This window comes from Manis javanica, chromosome 12 (genome assembly GCF_040802235.1).
Source record: "Manis javanica isolate MJ-LG chromosome 12, MJ_LKY, whole genome shotgun sequence".
NCBI lineage: Eukaryota > Metazoa > Chordata > Mammalia > Pholidota > Manidae > Manis > Manis javanica.
Window position 1 is genome coordinate 32,732,217 of NC_133167.1, and position 18,177 is coordinate 32,750,393.

An 18,177-nucleotide genomic window follows, 5' to 3' on the forward strand; every position below is an offset into this window, starting at 1 on the left:
AAAAGCTTATGATAAACAGGTATTATCAAGAAAATCAGGGACATGGTACACAGGTTGCTGATACGCCGTGTACTCACTTGTCCTTACAGGATCTCAGCAAGGTAGAAAAGGCCGAGCATCACTACACCACAGGTGTCGCCTCTGAGGGTGAAGCTTCTATACCCAGTACAGTGCGCAGCACAAGACTGAACCATGAGAGAACCTGAACTTGGACCTCTGTTCCAGCCCTGCAGGCAGATCTCGGATACATTGCAGGTTCAGCCCCAGACCACTGCACTAAAACGAATACTGCAGTAAAGCAAGTCAAATAAACTTTTCAGCTTCCCAGTGCACATAAAAGTTTTGTTTACACTATGCTGTAGTTCATGAAGTGTGCGGTAGTATTATGTCCAAAAAAAAATGTACATGCCTTAATTAAAAAATATTTTATTGCTAAAAAATGCTGACCATCACCTGAGCTTTCAGCAAGTCCTAATAACAGATCACAGATCACCATAACAAATGTAGTAATAATGAAAACATTTGAAATATTGCAAGAATTACTAAAATGTAACAGAGACACAAAGTGATCAAATGCTGTTGGAAAAACGGCGCCAACAGACTTGCTTGATGCAGGGTTGTCAAAACCTTCAATCTGTAAGAAACACAATATCTGTGATGCACAAGAAAGAAAGCAAAGATCAATGAAACAGGTATGCCTGTACTGTTTTATTCCAACTCTTCCTTTCAGTATTCACACATCTCTAATTACGGAGTATTCTGTCCTCTAGAGGGCAGAAGAAAACAGGGGATATACCAGACTCAAAGCTCTTGTTTACTTGTTATCTTGGACTGGGCTCACTTCCCTCAAAGCCCTCTCTTCACTGATAAATTTCTTCCCTTATCAAAATTCTTGGAAGAAAGCCACATATCCCTGTCTACTGATATGCAAGGGTTGCAGACAGAACAAACGCCGTCCTGTACCTTGGATCACTTTCCTTTATCTGAGCTCCCTGTAGGCTCCCCCTGGTGCAACTACCGTTACAGAGCCCGGTCACACGGCAGTGAGCAGGGAGCCGCATGCACGCCCAAAGAGAAACCAGTCTTGGAATCACAAGATCTGGGCTTCCGTCTTGACCCCTGCACTTACTTGTTGGGTTTGAACCCTGCCTGGTCCTTAAAGAGAACTACCTTAGCCAGCAGACAGGCTAATTAAGAAAGCAACGGGAATCTGAGGTTGAGGGCAGGGAGTCCTTTTCTGATAGAACAGGAGAAAAAAGGCTGAAGTTGGGGATGAAGCCAAAAACAAAACAGGTTCCCAATGCCAAAAATAAGACCAGTAAGAACACCAAATCTGAATGGGCTTCAGGCCAAAATGGGGCACCCCTTCAATATTCCTCTGGCAACACACTCACTCAACAACAGCCTGAAGTCATCGCCACTGACATTTCCCATTAATACCACATCTTCCCCCTATCAGATGGGGACAACTGATGCTAGCTGGCATTTGCATCTTTCTTTTATGGGGCAGCAAGAACATGGATATAGGCCAGTCTAACTCATGGGCTCATGGTTGTGGTAAGAGTGTGACCTTGAACAAGTTTCAGACCTAGTTTACTCATCTATAGAATGGGATTAATACTAATGCCTACACCATGTTCTTCGGAAGGTAGCTGTGAGATCTCTGTAAAGATGCCTTGCAAAGTATGAATGCTTATTTGAAGATAAGGTATTAGTTTTAAAGAAAATAAAGGTACTTCACAAATCATGGAGCCTGCAGTACCTCTCTCTCATGGAATCTACCCTCCTTAGAACCCAGAGGGAGGGCTATATATGGGAACTAAAATGGGCTCAAGGCCCACATATCACATAACTGCCTTTTCCTCCCACACAAATAGGAGAAGAAAAAACTTGGGTGCTGAGTTTGGAAAATAAAACCCACGAACTGTTTAAGTCCCACTTCTCCTTCCACCCACCCTGGAAATTCCACTCCTAAACCAGCCCTACCTCTGTAAACTTCAACTATTCTTTAGAAATCAACTTCCTTAAAAATGATCAGGGGTTTTGTCTGGCCTTGCAGTTAGTATGGGGTTGTGAGTAAAGAGATACAGTCAGCACTACCCAAGGTATGTGGACTTTCAAGATGAAATCCAAAAAAATGAAGTATAGTAAAAAGTTATGACCCTATTCACTCAGAATTTGTTTTGATCTGAAATGAGCTCGCATTTACCTTGACACTATCTACAAAAAGGGGTCCATTAAAAAAATGTATAAAATAAACAAGAAAGAGGAAATACTTCATCAGCTTATTTACAATCACTTATTGAATCCTTGTAGTAAGACTAGCTCTATAGAGGGTATTATGCTCAGTGAAATAAGCCAAGCAAAGAAACACAAGTACCAAATGATTTCCCTCATTTGTGGAGTATAACAACAAAGCAAAACTGAAGGAACAAAACAGCAGCAGACTCACAGACTCCAAGAAGGGACCAGCAGTTACCAAAGGGAAGGGGTAGGGGATGGTGGGTGGGAAGGGAGGGAGAAGGGGACTGAGGGGTATTATGATTAGTACACATGGTGTGTGCGGGGGTCACGGGGAAGACAGTGTAGCACAGAGAAGGCAAGTAGTGACTCTGTGGTATCTTACTACACTGATGGACAGTGACTTCAATGGGGTATGGGGGGTACTTGATAACATGGGTGAATGTAGTAACCATAATGTCTTTCATGTGAAACCTTCATAGGTGTGCCTATCAGTGATATCTTAATTTAAAAAATGCAAAAATAATAATAATAAGACTAGTTCAACTACTATAAAGCACAAGTGGAACACAAGTTGGGCAGAACATTCTTAGTGCAAAGGGGAGTGCTGAGGTCAAATGTGAATGGGAAATGCAAGGCTGACAAGACTTAAATAGGTTTCTTGACAAGAGGACTACTCAGAGCCCTGAAGGCCAGTAAGCACTGCAGAGCTTTGAAAGGGGAACAAATTATTCAGCATTTTTGAAGTTCACTTGACTCCAAATCTCATGCTTTACAAATTTGCTCCTTCTGCATTAGAGAAACACTGTGACCAGGGGATGCAGATAAAAGTATAAACTATAATTCCTGGACTTCAAGGAGACGATGCTCTTCCTGGAGAAGCAAAGTTTATAAATGTGCACGAAGCAGTGATTGACATGTCACATAGCACAAAAGAATTTCAGGTAAAATAGGCAGGCAGAGAATCTGAGACACCTGGAGATGAGACTGTGAGAAAGGTATCGAAGCAGGGGTCCAAAGAAACCGGGCACAGGCAAGGCCCCCAGCAGGGCAGGATGGTGGGGAACCAGGCAGGAGGATGAGGGAGCGAGGGAGGGGGTGTGGCAGCCTTGTATAAATCCACCTTCACATTTGTTCAGTGAAACCCATCAGAGGGTTTTACTGGACAATCCACATACACTCAAAATTACAAACTACTTCTTGAATGTCTTATTTTAAAGCACAAATGATTACTATGACATCCTTCTGGACTAGCTTTTCTTCAAAGGACCAATTATCAATAATAAACATGTCAACTGGATGTTGAGAGGCTTCTGTGGGACCTCAGGCAGCCTACAAATACTCTGCTCCTCCACATATCCATGATTCCAAAACCCCAAAAGCTCTGAAACCCTTTAGTTCTTCTCCCTGACTCATGTTGTAGCAAAACCTTTCCTGAACTGACAAGAGGCTATTTATAGGATTTATTCCACTTGTGTAAATATCCACTCATTTTGCTGTAGCAATATTACTTATTTGATTAAGGAGTACGACCCTAGACCCCACTGGAGTGTTCTTTCTAACTCTTTCTAAACTCTTAAAACCTCTAAATTGTGCGATACAAGGGCTGCCAAGAAGGGAATGTGGACTTATAGTTCTTATTTATACCCTAGATTTATGTTCTCTGTGGACAATGGGTTTGCTATGCAGCACAGCCTGTGGGGTGACTCTGATTCAAAGGGAAATTTCATCAGTGGTACTAGGTTTCCAATTGAATGGCTGCTTACCTCAGAGGATAAGAATGCCCAGAAGAAAACGTACCCCACCACAGACTTCCTGGTCTTCTGCCCCCAGAAGGAAGCTATTTTAATAGTACGTCACTCAGTAAGGAGGGAAAGCTCCACTTCCCTGGCCCTTGAGCTGGCAGGCAGCAGTGGTGGCTGCTCCGTCTGAAGAAAGCCTTTCTCTACCATCTCAGATGTCACTTACCACTTGTCGTCACAGCTCAGGAGCAGAGGTGGCTACCATGGCTGCTCCGATTCCCACGCTGAGACTGTCCTGTGTTTGCTAGAACAGGGAATGTTACTGATTTGCTTGTTGCCCACTGCTTAAGGAGAAAGAAGGCTGGACAAACCCAAGGAGCAGGCGAGCTCAAATCACCACCACCTGCAAAGCATCTCCACTCCCTGCTCCTGGCTCTCATGACTCCAGCTGCTCTCTTACAAAAGGAAGTTGACTTATGCAAGATTTACGAGGGAAATGTACAGCATCTGCTGGGAAAATCTAAGCCTTAGCCTGCTTAAAAAGCACAGAAAAAAATCTTCAAGTCTGAAAGAGCAAGGGAGGAAAGAAAGGAATAACCAATTTCCCTTAAAATTTGCAAACACCATTTTTTATGGAGTAGCCTAAAACCCAGACACAGCATTAGGTCAAGGCCCACAGTCCATCCATTTCTAAAAAGTTTGAATTAGATTCCTAATACGATCAAAAACATCAGGGCAGTATGAAGCACGGCTTTGCATAGGCCTAGCTTTGCTAGGTTTCTGACAGTCAACACAATAACAAGGACTTACTTTTTAATTCAGACTGAGATAATCCTTAAGCTACTATGCTCCAAACAGAGATTACTAACCTCTAAGGATTATTCTCAAGAACAAGTCACCAAAACATAACCTTATCCTTGTTCAGTGTGGTGGGCCTGAGATCAGACTTGACCTTATTGCCTCCATATTTACTTCACATAGCGCCAAGCACGGTGTTTGGCATATAGCAGATACTCAATAAACATCTATGGGATAAAGGAAAAATAAATCTATAAATGTTTTGGGGACTTGCATTGTCTTTGGACAGAAGTCTGGTTTTTTTTAAGGACAGGAAAAGATAAGTATAAGAGAGTCTGTTAAATTCTACAGATACAAAGGAATGGTTTTAGAAACACTGAGATTAGCAGAATTTATTCCATTAACCAAATGACAAAGTTAATTGAGCAAGAGAAAGGAAACCCCACATGCTGGCTCTAGAGAAGGCCCCCACGCTGCCAGGGTGGAAATGAAGCGAGGAAGAGCATCGTGTGGAACCGAGACGACAGCCACCAAAGTGGGACTCCAGGCTGGGTCCTGGGGGAAAACTCGCCAGAAGGCGGGCTAGGAAACGAAGAGTTGGAGGCCTAGAGAGTGTGTCTTCCACCTCACTCTATTAAATAATACTCTCCTGCTGCTCTGAGTCTCAGCCAGGTGTATAAATGGATTCAGGACACCCCCGCCCCCAGCTGATATAAGCTGCCACACACTAGGAGTACAAGTGTGCGGTCTTGTTTTTTACCTGTCAGTTGGCCCCATGAGCTGGGAAGCTGGGGGATGGAGGGCAAATAAGTGGTTCATTCCCAGAGGCAAGCAGCACTTGAGTTAAGGAAGCAGATGTTGGACACACCTGAGGCCAATCAATCCTGCTCACACCTCAAGCCAAAGACACAGTGCCCCCCACGCTCCAGCTCCAGTTCCAGCCTCCTTTGCATCTTCCTCGCCTTTGAGGGTCTTGCCACTCTCTGCCCTTCCTCGTCCCCCACCTTTGGACTCAGCTTCTCTCTCCTCAACAAGCCCATTCCTGCTAATGGCTGGTAGGAGTGGCCTGTCCAGCTTTCCACCTGGGTGTCTCCCCAGAAGTTACCCCTCTCAGGTTATCCCCTCCATTTCAGGAAACCCCAGACTATAGGGCCCTGCCCCACTCACCCCTGAGCCCAGCACAAGCCTCAAGTCCCCAGTTCTCTGGTCCCCCACTTGTCTGGGATCAGACTCCATGTACCAAGCACAAACCATGGTAATGTCTAGCTTAGTGGTTTGCAACGAAAATTAAACAAACCAAATGGAATAATAATGTCAGCTGGCATTTAGTACATGCTTACTGTGCACCAGACACTGCTCTACAGCCTTTACAAGCATGAACTCACTTGCTCCCCCAACCTCTCCCTGAGGTAGGTCCTACTGTTAACGCATTTCACAGAGGAGAAACTGAGCCATACAGAGATTAGGAAAATTACCCAAGGTCATAGGCTCGAACATGGCAGGGCCATTTTTCAAACCCACACAGTCATATTCCACAGCCCAACTCTGACCATGCTCCTATAATGTAGAAAAATACAAATGCATTCAGTCCCCATCTGCAAGGGGCCCATAACTCAGCAAAGGAAGCAAGCATAAACATTGGATTTTAGTCACAAATTCACAGGAGGTCATGCCTTCACCTTTATGATACCCTTCATACAACTGATACACATCCTACCCAAGTGCAGTTGCGAACTTCCGTCTATGAATAAAATAGAACTGATTACAACTGGAAGTACAGGACAAGTACACAATGTCTTTTAAAGCAGGAAGTTACTCATTGAGAAAATATATTTGGTTACTAATGGCTAAAAATGAAAGGACACATCTATAGCTGAAAAGACAACATATCTCACACCAAACCAAAAATAGGACATACAGTGAGATCCTATCTGAAAGCCTGGGAAATTCAGTCTAATGTTTGCTAATCCGACCTTCTAGGTTCTCTTCCCATAAAACTCACCATGGTAACATTTTAAGTGAGCCTAAAAGATGTTTCTAAAGGTATTCTAAGAGAATGTTGAAAAGCTGGAAAAGGAAACATAATGATCAATCCTTTTAAGAAGAGATAAATAATTAAACATAATGTTCTTCCACTTATCTAGATGCTTCTCATTCTCTTCTGATGCATCACTAATCTGATTCAGTTTTGAGTCAGACATCCAACAACTGAGCAAAAGAAAATTTGGATGCACACAATGGTGACACAGGTAGGACAGCCTCAGGCCAACACCAGAGCACAGGGTGGCAGAATGAAGTGACACATTGCCTCTAAGTGAACACCCACTTGCCATATTTCTAATGTTCCCCAGAAGAGCTTCTGGTCTATCTAGATGAATGATGGGGCACTGATAATACTGAAGACAGCAAGCCTGGGACTCTGCCCTGCCACAGCAGCTAGCATGAAAACGCAAGACTAACGCTCACTAATTGTCACAAACCACGCCCATGGGTGGAGACGAAGCTGTGTACTCACCCAGATACTATGGGAGGTTTGCCTGACACAGAGCAGACTAAGTTCCTTGTCTATGGTGCTCAGGTGGGGCCACATTAGTGAGTTCTGGCCAAAACCCAGATACGATGGGAGGATCCCATGGGAAACTCCAAGACCTCAGATAGCGAAGCTACTGAATGAGCAGTAGACCAAGGCTTCCCTTTGCCCAATCCACCCCAGGCTGTGATGAGTAAGAAACAACCCTTCACTGCATGAAATCATTCAGGCAATGGTTCGTTACAGCAGCTGCGTTACTCGCTCTGATGCGGCAGCTTGCCAGCTGTGCTCTCACTGTGGGGACGTCAGTCAGTCTGCAGCATCCACGCCTACCTGTGTCATTGCCAATGCAATCAATGATCAGGCAGATGCCCAGGGGCTTGCTCTCCATCCTATATCTCTCTTCTGGTACATGCTGGAAAGGAAAGCAGAGATTGTTAAAACTCTGGACACTGTTACTTCCCCAGAGTCCCACCCACATCTTTTCTTTTGGATTTCCTTAAACATCACCATGGCAGGTGAGTCACTCAACAGGGACAGCTTGAAGTCATCACAGCTGACATTTACCATTAATATAAAATTTTTCCTCTATTTGGGATGTGCTTAAATAGGCTATTTCAGTTTTTATTTAATTTTAATGAAAATGGCACTCTTTACACATGTCTTAGCTTTGCAGGATAAAGATCCGTTTGAAACAGAAAAGATGGGTCATATGTTCCCATAGTAACTTGAGGTTGTGCAAGTGAGCTTTCCGAACTAGTATGAAAGGAGGACTTCTATTGCCTGTCCTTATGGAGATACGCCAAAAAAAAGCCCGAACAAGTTAAAGTTCAGAGTCCCTGCCTACTTTTATGGTCAGCAATCACCCAACTGAGAGAGGAAGTGTCACTTTGGAATTTTCCTGCATTCCTATGGTCACTGATGCAATTTTCACTTCAACAGCTTTCTCTTTGCTACATCCCAGGTTCCCCTTTGGATGAGTTCTCAGGAGGACAGGACTCTCAGCATGTTACAGTTGTCATAAAGAATCCTTAGTGAGCAGATATTTTGAAAGAAGTCAGTGTTCTCTACAGATACTGTGAATGCAATACAATACCAAATCAGGTCAGTTATTCTGTACCTGAGGCAAACACGCTCCTGATTCCTGAATGGATGTCTTCACGGGTTTTCCTGGGGGATGAGAGAGAAATCATTTACAAAGCTGAAGGAGAACTAAGCCCACTCCTATGCTGGCTGAGTGTCTTGATATCACAACTGTTCTCTTCCCATCTTCTTCCCCCTACTATCTCCTTTCCTCAGCTATCCTCAACCCCAAGGCTCTAACCTCACCCTGAAGAACCTGATAAGAAAGCACAGGGCCCCATGCTAAGCAGGGTTATGTAAAACATCAGCTTAATCAGCAAGCACAAGAAGGTTTTCCCTTGCCCTCCTCCCTTGCCCTGTCACTAGAGCACAGGTGAATTTTTAACCTGATAGGGAGAATCTAATAACCTCCCCACTCAATAATATCAACAGCTTTCCTCCATGTGCTTAAGTTGTGCCTAAAGGCAAGAGCTGTAGAAACTACAGAGAGGGATGGTTTACTTGTGTTTGCCATTTAGAGAGTAGGTGGCCATTTTTCCTTAGTCCAGTGATATCGGGAGATTATAAAATAAAATGTCAGTGGCAAGACAGAAGACAGTGAACCTAGCAAATGTGGATAAGCTTGAGCCAATTTCATTAGATAAAATGACTTCATCAGCCTAGCGAGACAGAGAAACCACCAGTTTTAAAGCCATAAAGGCCTGGCTCAAACCCTGACACCATCACTCACAAGCTCTGTGATTGTGGGCAAGTTTCTCCTGAAGTCTCCGGGTTTTTGGGTTTTTGATTCAAATTTCTAAGATGAAAATACCAACATCTACTTTATAAGACTGTTGTAAAATTTAGAAACAATATCTAAAGATAGGCAAATACAATGCCAATATTGGTAAGGTTTGGGGGAAATAAATATTTTCTCATGTTAATACTCTGTATGTTGAAACAGTCTTTTAAAATCCCAAATGGCAATACCCTTTAAACCAACGTTCTACTTCTAGAAGTTTATTTTGAGGAAATAATAGAGCAAGTATGCAAAAATGTGTATCAGGGATATCCCCTGAATGACTGTTTATAAGGCCCCAGACTTTTAAGAATCTAAAAGTCTACCAACATCAAAATGGTTTAAAAAATTACAGCACATACAATGGAATACTATACAATGTTAAAAAGGATTAGAGAGAGCTTTACGTATTTGACATAAAAAGATATACAGGATATACTAAGTGAAAAACGGATTCTTGAATAATAGGTACAATGTACTTAAAAACATGTATTTGTGTGCATATACTTACACACATATATACTTATAAATAAGAGTCTAGAGGTGCATAAATCAAACATTAACAGTAGTCATCTGATACTTGGAATTAAGAGGAAGCTTCTCTTTATTTTTTGTATTTTTGCAATCATGGATTAATAGAAAAACAACAAAATAATCTGTGTACTATGCCTATCTCATTTTAAGACATTCAGCAAGAGCTTAATTGGAGTTACATCATTGTTATCATTCAGGTGAAATCTATTTGGAAGTCCAACTTAATATGAATACTTGGGTTTTATTATTTTAAAAGTCTCTTAGATTAAGGTCAAGCTGTCAGAATGCTTTTTTCTTTTATTAGCAAATAAACCAAGTCCCGGCAAAAGCAGGCAACTAGCTCTGGCAAGGCTCACCAGCAGTGTTGGGAGTCGCTTACCTCACCTGTGTAAGCACAGCCAAGGATAAACCTGCCAAAAGGAAGCGTGATGGAAAAAACACCAATTGCTTTTAATTCCTACCCAAATCTGTTTTCCCTTTAAATAGCTTTTGGAATGCTAATTCTCACCACTTCACCAGTGTTTGAAGAAACGCGCAGTCACTTCAGAATTAATTCGCTTCTCAGCAGCTTTTGCTGGAAAGCAGAATAGTAGGTAGGGAAGGACAGGCATCCACTGTACCATCGGGCTACTGCGGACACAGTGTTTCTCAGTTTCTGGGTGCGTGCAGACAGCAGGGAGGCTGAATCGTAGGATTTTGGCAAGGGGCCTGCCACACGAAGAAGGCTGTCATCAGGCCACTGCCCTACTTCCAATCTTCACATCCCTTCTGCCCACAGGACAAATTCCAAGCCCTTCAGGGGAGAATGAGCCCACCTTGCCTGCCCACCAACCCCTGCCTCCTGGAGTCCTGAAGCACTGCAGTGTGAGACCGAGTCTCAGACCTCACTTCAAACAGTACTCAAGCAAAAAAAACACACTTTTAAAAAATGATGTTATGGGACAGTGCTGATGTTTTAAGAGAGATTGTATGAGTTGAAATGACTAGTTTTTATTGCTTTTTTTCTTTCTTTTCAAGGGCAGGGAGATGTCATCTATAGATTATCTAGATTTATTAAATGGCCTGCAAAACAAGATCCCAGTAACCTTTCTTCTTCCTGTTGCTAGATATATAATTTAACATGGTTCATTATAACAGCTAGCTTAATGTTTAACATAGCTTGTTGATAGTTCCATTTCAGATATAAATGTCACATCTCTTTAAAGTGTAGCCAAGATGAAGCTGTTGGAGTAAGAGGCATTTAAATTTAAATAAGCTAATTCAAAAGTTAATTAGAAATACCAAAAAATATATTTTAAGAACTTAACTTTCTTTATTTTGAGAACTTAATTAAAATATGGAGATAAAGGAAATGGCCAATTCTAAAAGTGCAACATTTTGTACTTGAATTATCAAGCTTATGAAGAATGAATATAAAGCAAAGTTGGTCTTACTTTGTTTGTCAAGGTTTTCCACAATGAGTCTTTGTTCTTTACTTCTCCCATTCTGGAGCTTCAAATACAAAGAATAAGGTCATACTCCCTGTTAGTTTTCTCAAAGACACATTATATTACACCTCTTTAAATATCTCAATAGGATTCTTACCCAGGAGAAAATAAAAGTATCACATTCACAGTTAAATTATCTAAAGAATAGCAAGGGCCATTAACTCCATAAATCCCATAGTCTATAGTCAAAAAACAAGGCAACTCTTCTTTCTAAAAAGTGAAAATACGATGAATGTGTTAATATGCCAAACTAGCATATTAGGATGTTTCCAAATAGTTCAATAAAGTCAGCTGTTATGATAGAGTAGGATGACTGCCATAGCTCCAATTAAAAGAAGCTGTTGGATCATGCAGCTGACATTCAACCTGATCCTTTAACACAGAGGCAAGATATGGTATGGTTAAGAATGGGAGCTCTAGCCCAGACAAACATGGCTATGAGTCAGGCTATAAGCTTGAGCAAGTTGTTTAACCTCTATGTCTTTTTATCTTTAAAATGAGGATAATAATAGTACCTACCTTATACATTTTTTGTGAAGACTACATGTACACACAAAGCACTCAGCACAGTGCCTAGCACTCAGAAGTGCTTAATCAATGCCCAGTTATTATTTTTCTATAATGCTTAGCTATACCTAAGCCACATGTGAGCCTGGTTCTTGAAAATTAGCTACCACTTCTGAGGTCTAGAGTGGGATGAATCAGAAAATGAAAGATTGAACCGACCCTTTCTCTTCTCAGATGACAGCTCCTTTGCAAGGCACACATACCACATACTGTCAACCATCTGATATGCTCAGCTTTCAAATGACAGTTCTCCTCTGAAGCTATCCTAGCCAAAAGAGAGAAGTATACTCTTCATTAAGCTGTGTCTGTGGCTAAGTCTGTGTGTCTAAATTAAAGAAAAACATGTAAGTTGCTTTTTTTCATTACTGAAAGGTGACTTAGCCAGAAGTTGATGGTATTACCCCACATGGATGTGCATTCACTTTTACATACTATTTGAAGAGTTATAACCTCAAATCAAAGCTAGATTTAAAAAGCATTATATTGCAGAGTCACACAACTTTTTTATTCTATAAATATATTGGTATCATGGGGCACTTAATGCCAAGGTGATTTTTAAGGATTTTGTGAGAAATTCGCTGTTTTCATATATCACAGTGCCTGCTTACTAACTGATGGAATGATCAGGGTCACAGATTAATATAACAAATTTAAGGAGAAGTTTATATACAAATTGTAGGTCCCAATTGGCTACCTAGATAATGACTATGATTAATTAACAAAACAGAAAGACAATAGTAAAAATATGGCGGCCTTTTAACTAAAAATGACAGTATAATTTATATTAGATATATAATACCAGACAAAGTTCAGAAAATTTGGATCTGAATCCTTCATCAATTTGTCTCATGAATTGGAATCACAGAGATTCAGAAGGACAAAAGAATGCGTATTTGAGTCTTGAAAAAATGGCAGATATATATAAGCTATAGCAAGACTAATATGTACTTTATTAAATACACCATGATACGGAGGAAGGAGCAAGGTCTGGGCCCAGTTCTGGCAGTAGGCAGAGGTAGACAATCACTTGATGTTCTTTAGACCTAAGATTCCTTACTTGTTCAGAGTTCAATTTGTTCAGCACTGTTGGACAATATAATCCTTAACATCCATTTTAACTCTGGAATTCTATATGTCAGTGGTATCTCTTACAGCTCACATTCTCCACAAAACTATGTAACAAGGGTAGATGTTTTCACCACATACTTTCATGAAAGTATTTATAATTTAACCATGAAATTGCACTGTGGTCTAAGTCCTGACTACAAATTCCACACACCTTTATAAGGGGATGAGGATATTACACTAAGATTAACTTCTCACAATAAAAAATTAACCAAAGAGTAAACATAATGTTTCTCATGTAATTGTAGATTAATGATACCAAAATTTAAAAAAAATTAAGCAAAGAATAATCCTTATGATACCTTGCACTAGTAACACAACATCCTGAAGTGACTATGTGATATGGTCATAAATCAGTCACTCAATTACATCACTCAATAACAAAACCACTTTGCTGAAATAATTAAAAGAAGCTCATAGGAAGCAAATGCACAGAGGGGTAAATACAGGGATATTTACTCTGAAGCACTGTTTGTATCAACAAAAGATTGGAAACAATCTAAATACACACATACATAAGAAAGGACTATACATATTATGTATTTGTATCAAAGTTCTGAAACTGTTTCAAGCAGGGATTCCATACATTTGCTCAGACTCACCCTGAAGTTATATGAAGGCTCCTTAAGACTCAACTTTGGGAAAGATGCCTCAAAAGCACTTGCATAACTTGTTCCTGCTCCTTGAGCTAAAAGCAGAAGAGAGGCACTGAGTTATGATTTGTAAGTTACTATCAAACAAGACTTCAACAATGGCTCAGTCCAGGGCCTATAATCATCTTTCAAAATACCCTGAACTTTCCAGCCACCTTACTGAATTCAAAATACCAGTTCAAATGACTTTTCCACCAACATCACTAAGAATAGGCTAAAAATGCTACTCCTGTTGATTTTTATCAAGCATTTGGGGGTGGGGAGATTGTCTGTAGATTGCTGGGTCTTAGCCATGCCCTTTAGGCTGTGACTCTATGGGGGCAGTGGACTACTAACAGGGCCCACACTGAGGCTGAGTCTAAAAGACATGGGGGGTGTAGCCTGAGAGAGAATGCCAAGGTGAGCTGGTCCCCTTTAGGATGGGAGGGGTTATCAGCAGGAAAGGTCCCTTTTTATGAGGTTTTGTGGAAACTCAGGGCACATGCAAGACAGCTATGGGACACCAGGGACAGGATACCACCCAGAGTCGGATGGTGGTCAGGCCAAATACTGGAGCAAAGCAGCAGGGCTCAGAATAGACTCAGACGTCCTGAATATTCACAATGCCACCAAGCTGTGCAGAAAACAGGGGTGCAGACTCTCTCTTCAAGGCCAGAAATGCTCAGAACTGCTTGGTGGCATTGTGCAGAGGAGCAAGACTCTTGTGGTCATGGCATGGTGTGCTGAAGTCAGCAGACCGGGCGAGGAAGGACATAAAGGGGATCTCCAGCCACAGGCTAGTGGGGACTGTGGAAATTCAGGTTCTGTTCCATCCACCCATCCAACAAATGGATCCTTACCAACCAAACCTACAAGATTCTTTCCTTAGGCCACAGAGAGGCCAAAATTCTACTTACCAGACTGCTTGTATTTCTGAATTTTTGTCTTCAGGTCTATTCTGTGGATGTTCTTTAGGCATTTTTCTAATAAATCCAATTGATCCGGAGCAACCAGACTTAGTTTCTCTAATTCAATCACAAGATCCAAGAAACTCTAAGAGAGCCACCAACAAGAAACAAATGTCAGTAGGGCTCTTAAGCCCCAGCTGCAAACCTCAAGCCATGCGATTTATGAGAGCAAGAAGATGTGACAACAGGAGCCCCTTCTGTAATCTTCACTGACCCTAAATCAGACCTCTTTGCTACAGTCCCTCCAAGGCCAGGAACAAATTCCACTCCTGGATTTTCCTCGGGAAAGAGGTAGTGGTTAAGTCTTTCGGTGGCCAACCTGGACCTAGATTGGGGACAGATGCACGAGCCATTTTGTGTCATCAAGGAGTATTGGGAGAAAGCAAGCCTAAAATAAAATCTCCTGAGTTCACTCTCACCCAAAAAGTCAGACTGGTGTTATATTGAAAAATTGTAAGGGCTTTCCTGAAAAAGGAATAAAGAAGGTAGCTGAGGGAAAGTTTTCCCTAGAAGAATCCCAAACATCCAATTTTGAAGTTCCTGAAATATTTTAATCAGTGCTAGACATTCCAAAGCATTTTGACTGGGGTATAAGGTAGTATAGTAATATTACAAGTTACGGCACTTTGCTGCTTACCTACCCTGGAAGCCACAGGGACTGTGAAAGAACTTTATTTCAGAAATGGGCATTACTCTGGGTGTTGTTTCCCTTCCGTTTGACATTTGGTTACTGACATGCTATCTTTATTTTTAAAAAGAATCATCATTATTAAACTAATATAAATGATTGGGAGACAATTTGACTAGGGGACACCAAAAAAAGGACTTATATTTTTTGCATTTTCCTTCCCATTTTGCATTTGATAGTAGGGTTGCCTACAATCACCCTATCTCCCCAAATTCCAGAAACAAAACTACAGCCATTAAGGAAATGAGGAAATTCTCAAGCAATGACTTACCAGAGTCCTCAGAGATAAGTGCTTTAAGATCATACTGTCAGATACTTCAGAGACCTGAGGTTTTTCTAGTCTATCTTTAGGCCAGTAGTATCATCTAGGGCCAGTTGGAATTTAAATACTTTTCCAGCAATTACAATATCCCTGAGATCTTGACCCCTACCTAGTTTTCAACCCCAAATCTCTTACTTTAGCCATTCCCCAGATACATCAGCTATGAGCACATTCCCCAACCCATCTCCACATGCAGCTTAATGACTCCACAGTTACCTTGAGCTAGCTGAGGAGCAACAGATGGCAGTAGGGCAGCAAGATGGGAGGGAACTAGCACCTCCCACCTGCTTCCACTCAGTACAAGCAGATGGGACTTCCTAACCCTCCCAGATGATCTGTCTAACCAGGAAGAGAGACTGATGTGTTAGCCAGGCCTATGAATTGTACAGAAGTAAAGATAAAATACAATCAAAGGAACACCCGGGGCTGTACCAGAAGATATCAACCTATTTCCTCTCAAATCATAAATAAATTCTCTTTACATCAAAGTTATTATGAAAAAACACATACTCTTCTCACTTCCCACCTTCAGTCCCAGCATGAGCCTGTCCGCTCAAGTGACCACTGCCCTGTCCTCACACCACTGAGAACACCCTCACAACCTCTAATAGGCGCTTGAGAACACGAACCAAGAAAAAGAAAACTCACCTTATCCTTGGCTATCTTGCCTCGGCCCATATAATCCCTCATGAGGAAAATTAATGAGGACACATCAGATTTATCCAAATCCTCACCAATCTCCATCATCAGCACCCTATAAACCAGAGAAGTTTCTTTAGTAAATTTAGATACCAGTCCTGGTGAGAACACCAAGAGCCTATGCCTCCTCTATGTCAATAATTGGTTAAAAGACCAGTTCTTGCCCCCATTTGAATGTGCCCCCTCCATAAAACAAAGTCCAAATCACCCCAGGAACAGATCTCAAGGGAACTAAAAAAGGAAACTCTTCCCTTCCTGTTTTTGATAAGAGATGGTAACTTTCTTTCCAATTAATTTCTCTGAGGTTTTTCTAGTCTATTTTTAGGCCAGTAGTATCATCTAGGGCCAGCTGGAATTTAAATACTTTTCCAGCAATTACAATATCCCTGAGATCTTGACCCCTACCTAGTTTTCAACCCCAAATCTCTTACTTTTGCCATTCCCCAGATACATCAGCTATGAGCACCTTCCCCAACCCAACTCAGAGAACAAAAACTTCCCTAAAATAATCCCCCAGATCCCCCACAAGTTATGATGAAATAAATGAAGAACCTAATGACTAGTTTGAAAGACAGAAATAGAATCCAAAGTGATCTTGTCTTCTCTGTTTGACAAGTTTCCTGGTGACACTGATCCTACTGACCTAGGGCTCATACTCTGAGTTGCAAGAGCTAAAGCAAAGTAACACCTGGGATGTCCTGGCCCACTTCCAACCTCAAAGGTTAAACAGCACCTGGGTCCTGGGATTGTGAGCATAGATGTCTTTGTTTAGAAAAGCCCCTGGCTCAGTGACCTCTGCTCCAATTAGAGCCACCATCACACTGTACTGGGGGTCCCAGGACACCTCGTGGCTAGCCATTATTGCCTTGACATTGTCATCACTGCTTAGAAAGCCAATTTCCCACTTAGACTGACTCTTGGGGATCGAAGAGGCTTCGTTCTTTTTGCTCTAACACTTAGCAAACACCTGGCATAAGTCAACCCACAGTGAAGTCCACTGAAGATGAGCAAGTAAGCCTGGCATTCTCCTCCGACTGCCAGCCTCTGTGCAGAGGCTCTGAGGAACTGCCTCCATTCACCACAATGAGGACACAGGAAATGGAGAGCGTACCCTGATTTGGTCACTGAAATAAACTGCTTCTAAAAAAGGTTTAGGAAGGTTACTGACACGGTGGTTGGAGAGGTGGAAGGTGATCAAGAGTGACAATGGCAACAGTAATAAGCCTTTGCATTTGTACAGTGCCTCAGTATTAAAAAGTACTTCAATACTAAATCATTACAACTGATCTTGTGAAATTAGATATTATTATTCTTAGCTTTACAAGTAGGAAAACAAAGGTCCAGCCAACGTGGGTGGCTGGCTGACTTTACGTGGCCTGTAACTAGTAGTTCTGAGGCTTGAATCAGGCCTTCCAATCTCAAGTCTCAGACATTTCCCAAGGCCCATACTGCTCTCAACTCTCCTTAATAGTTCTTAATACACACCATCTCCAAAAATGCATTATCATTATAACCAGGGTCTGGAGTAAAAGGAACCACTACTTTAAGTTGACAAGTTCTCTTTCTTACTTCAGAAACACAGCCTTTCCAGTGGTTTTTGTATTACTCCAAGAGAGTATTATGTGAACATGAGGGAAAACAACTCAGAAGGATGTCTGAATGAAGGGGGACACCAGCAGCCGTTCTTCTCTGAGCTGAAGAGCGCCTACAGGTGGTTAGTAGAAAAGAAGTTCCGTCTGGATCCCTCAGAGCCTCTAGGGGCACAGGCCCCACAGAAATGCTCAGAAAGGGAGCCAACCGCACTAACTTCCTCAACAGGGGAATGATCAGTGGGGATTCTGGAGGGATCACAGTTTTACAAAGATAAGGAAGCTCACTGGCAGACTTGTTATTTCCTTTCTCAGGACTGGAAACCACCAGTCTGACGTCACAGAAAATCAGCTAGCAAAGACCACTGCAGATCTCACAGAGGCTGGCAAGAAT

The 18,177-nt window shown here is 41.8% G+C and overlaps 1 protein-coding gene across 22 annotated transcripts in view; it reads right to left on the reverse strand.

The window, feature by feature from the left end:
• The window catches only part of CFLAR (CASP8 and FADD like apoptosis regulator), a 70,203-nt gene that overhangs the window by 34,648 nt on the left and 17,378 nt on the right, over positions 1-18,177 (reverse strand). For 15 of the 22 annotated variants that reach the window (XM_073218352.1, XM_073218353.1, XM_037009165.2 and 12 more), the window contains 6 exons: positions 16,144-16,249; positions 14,435-14,570; positions 13,488-13,573; positions 11,140-11,197; positions 8,432-8,481; positions 7,645-7,726 (listed from right to left, as the gene is read on the reverse strand). In XM_073218352.1, coding sequence (XP_073074453.1) covers positions 7,645-7,726; positions 8,432-8,481; positions 11,140-11,197; positions 13,488-13,573; positions 14,435-14,570; positions 16,144-16,249 — 518 coding nt within the window. Of the gene's footprint in view, positions 1-7,644; positions 7,727-8,431; positions 8,482-10,092; positions 10,117-10,214; positions 10,415-11,139; positions 11,198-11,919; positions 12,026-13,487; positions 13,574-14,434; positions 14,571-16,143; positions 16,250-18,177 lie in introns of those variants that run through there. The other 7 variants (XR_005058745.2, XR_001852662.3, XM_037009166.2 and 4 more) reach the window with 7 other exon arrangements.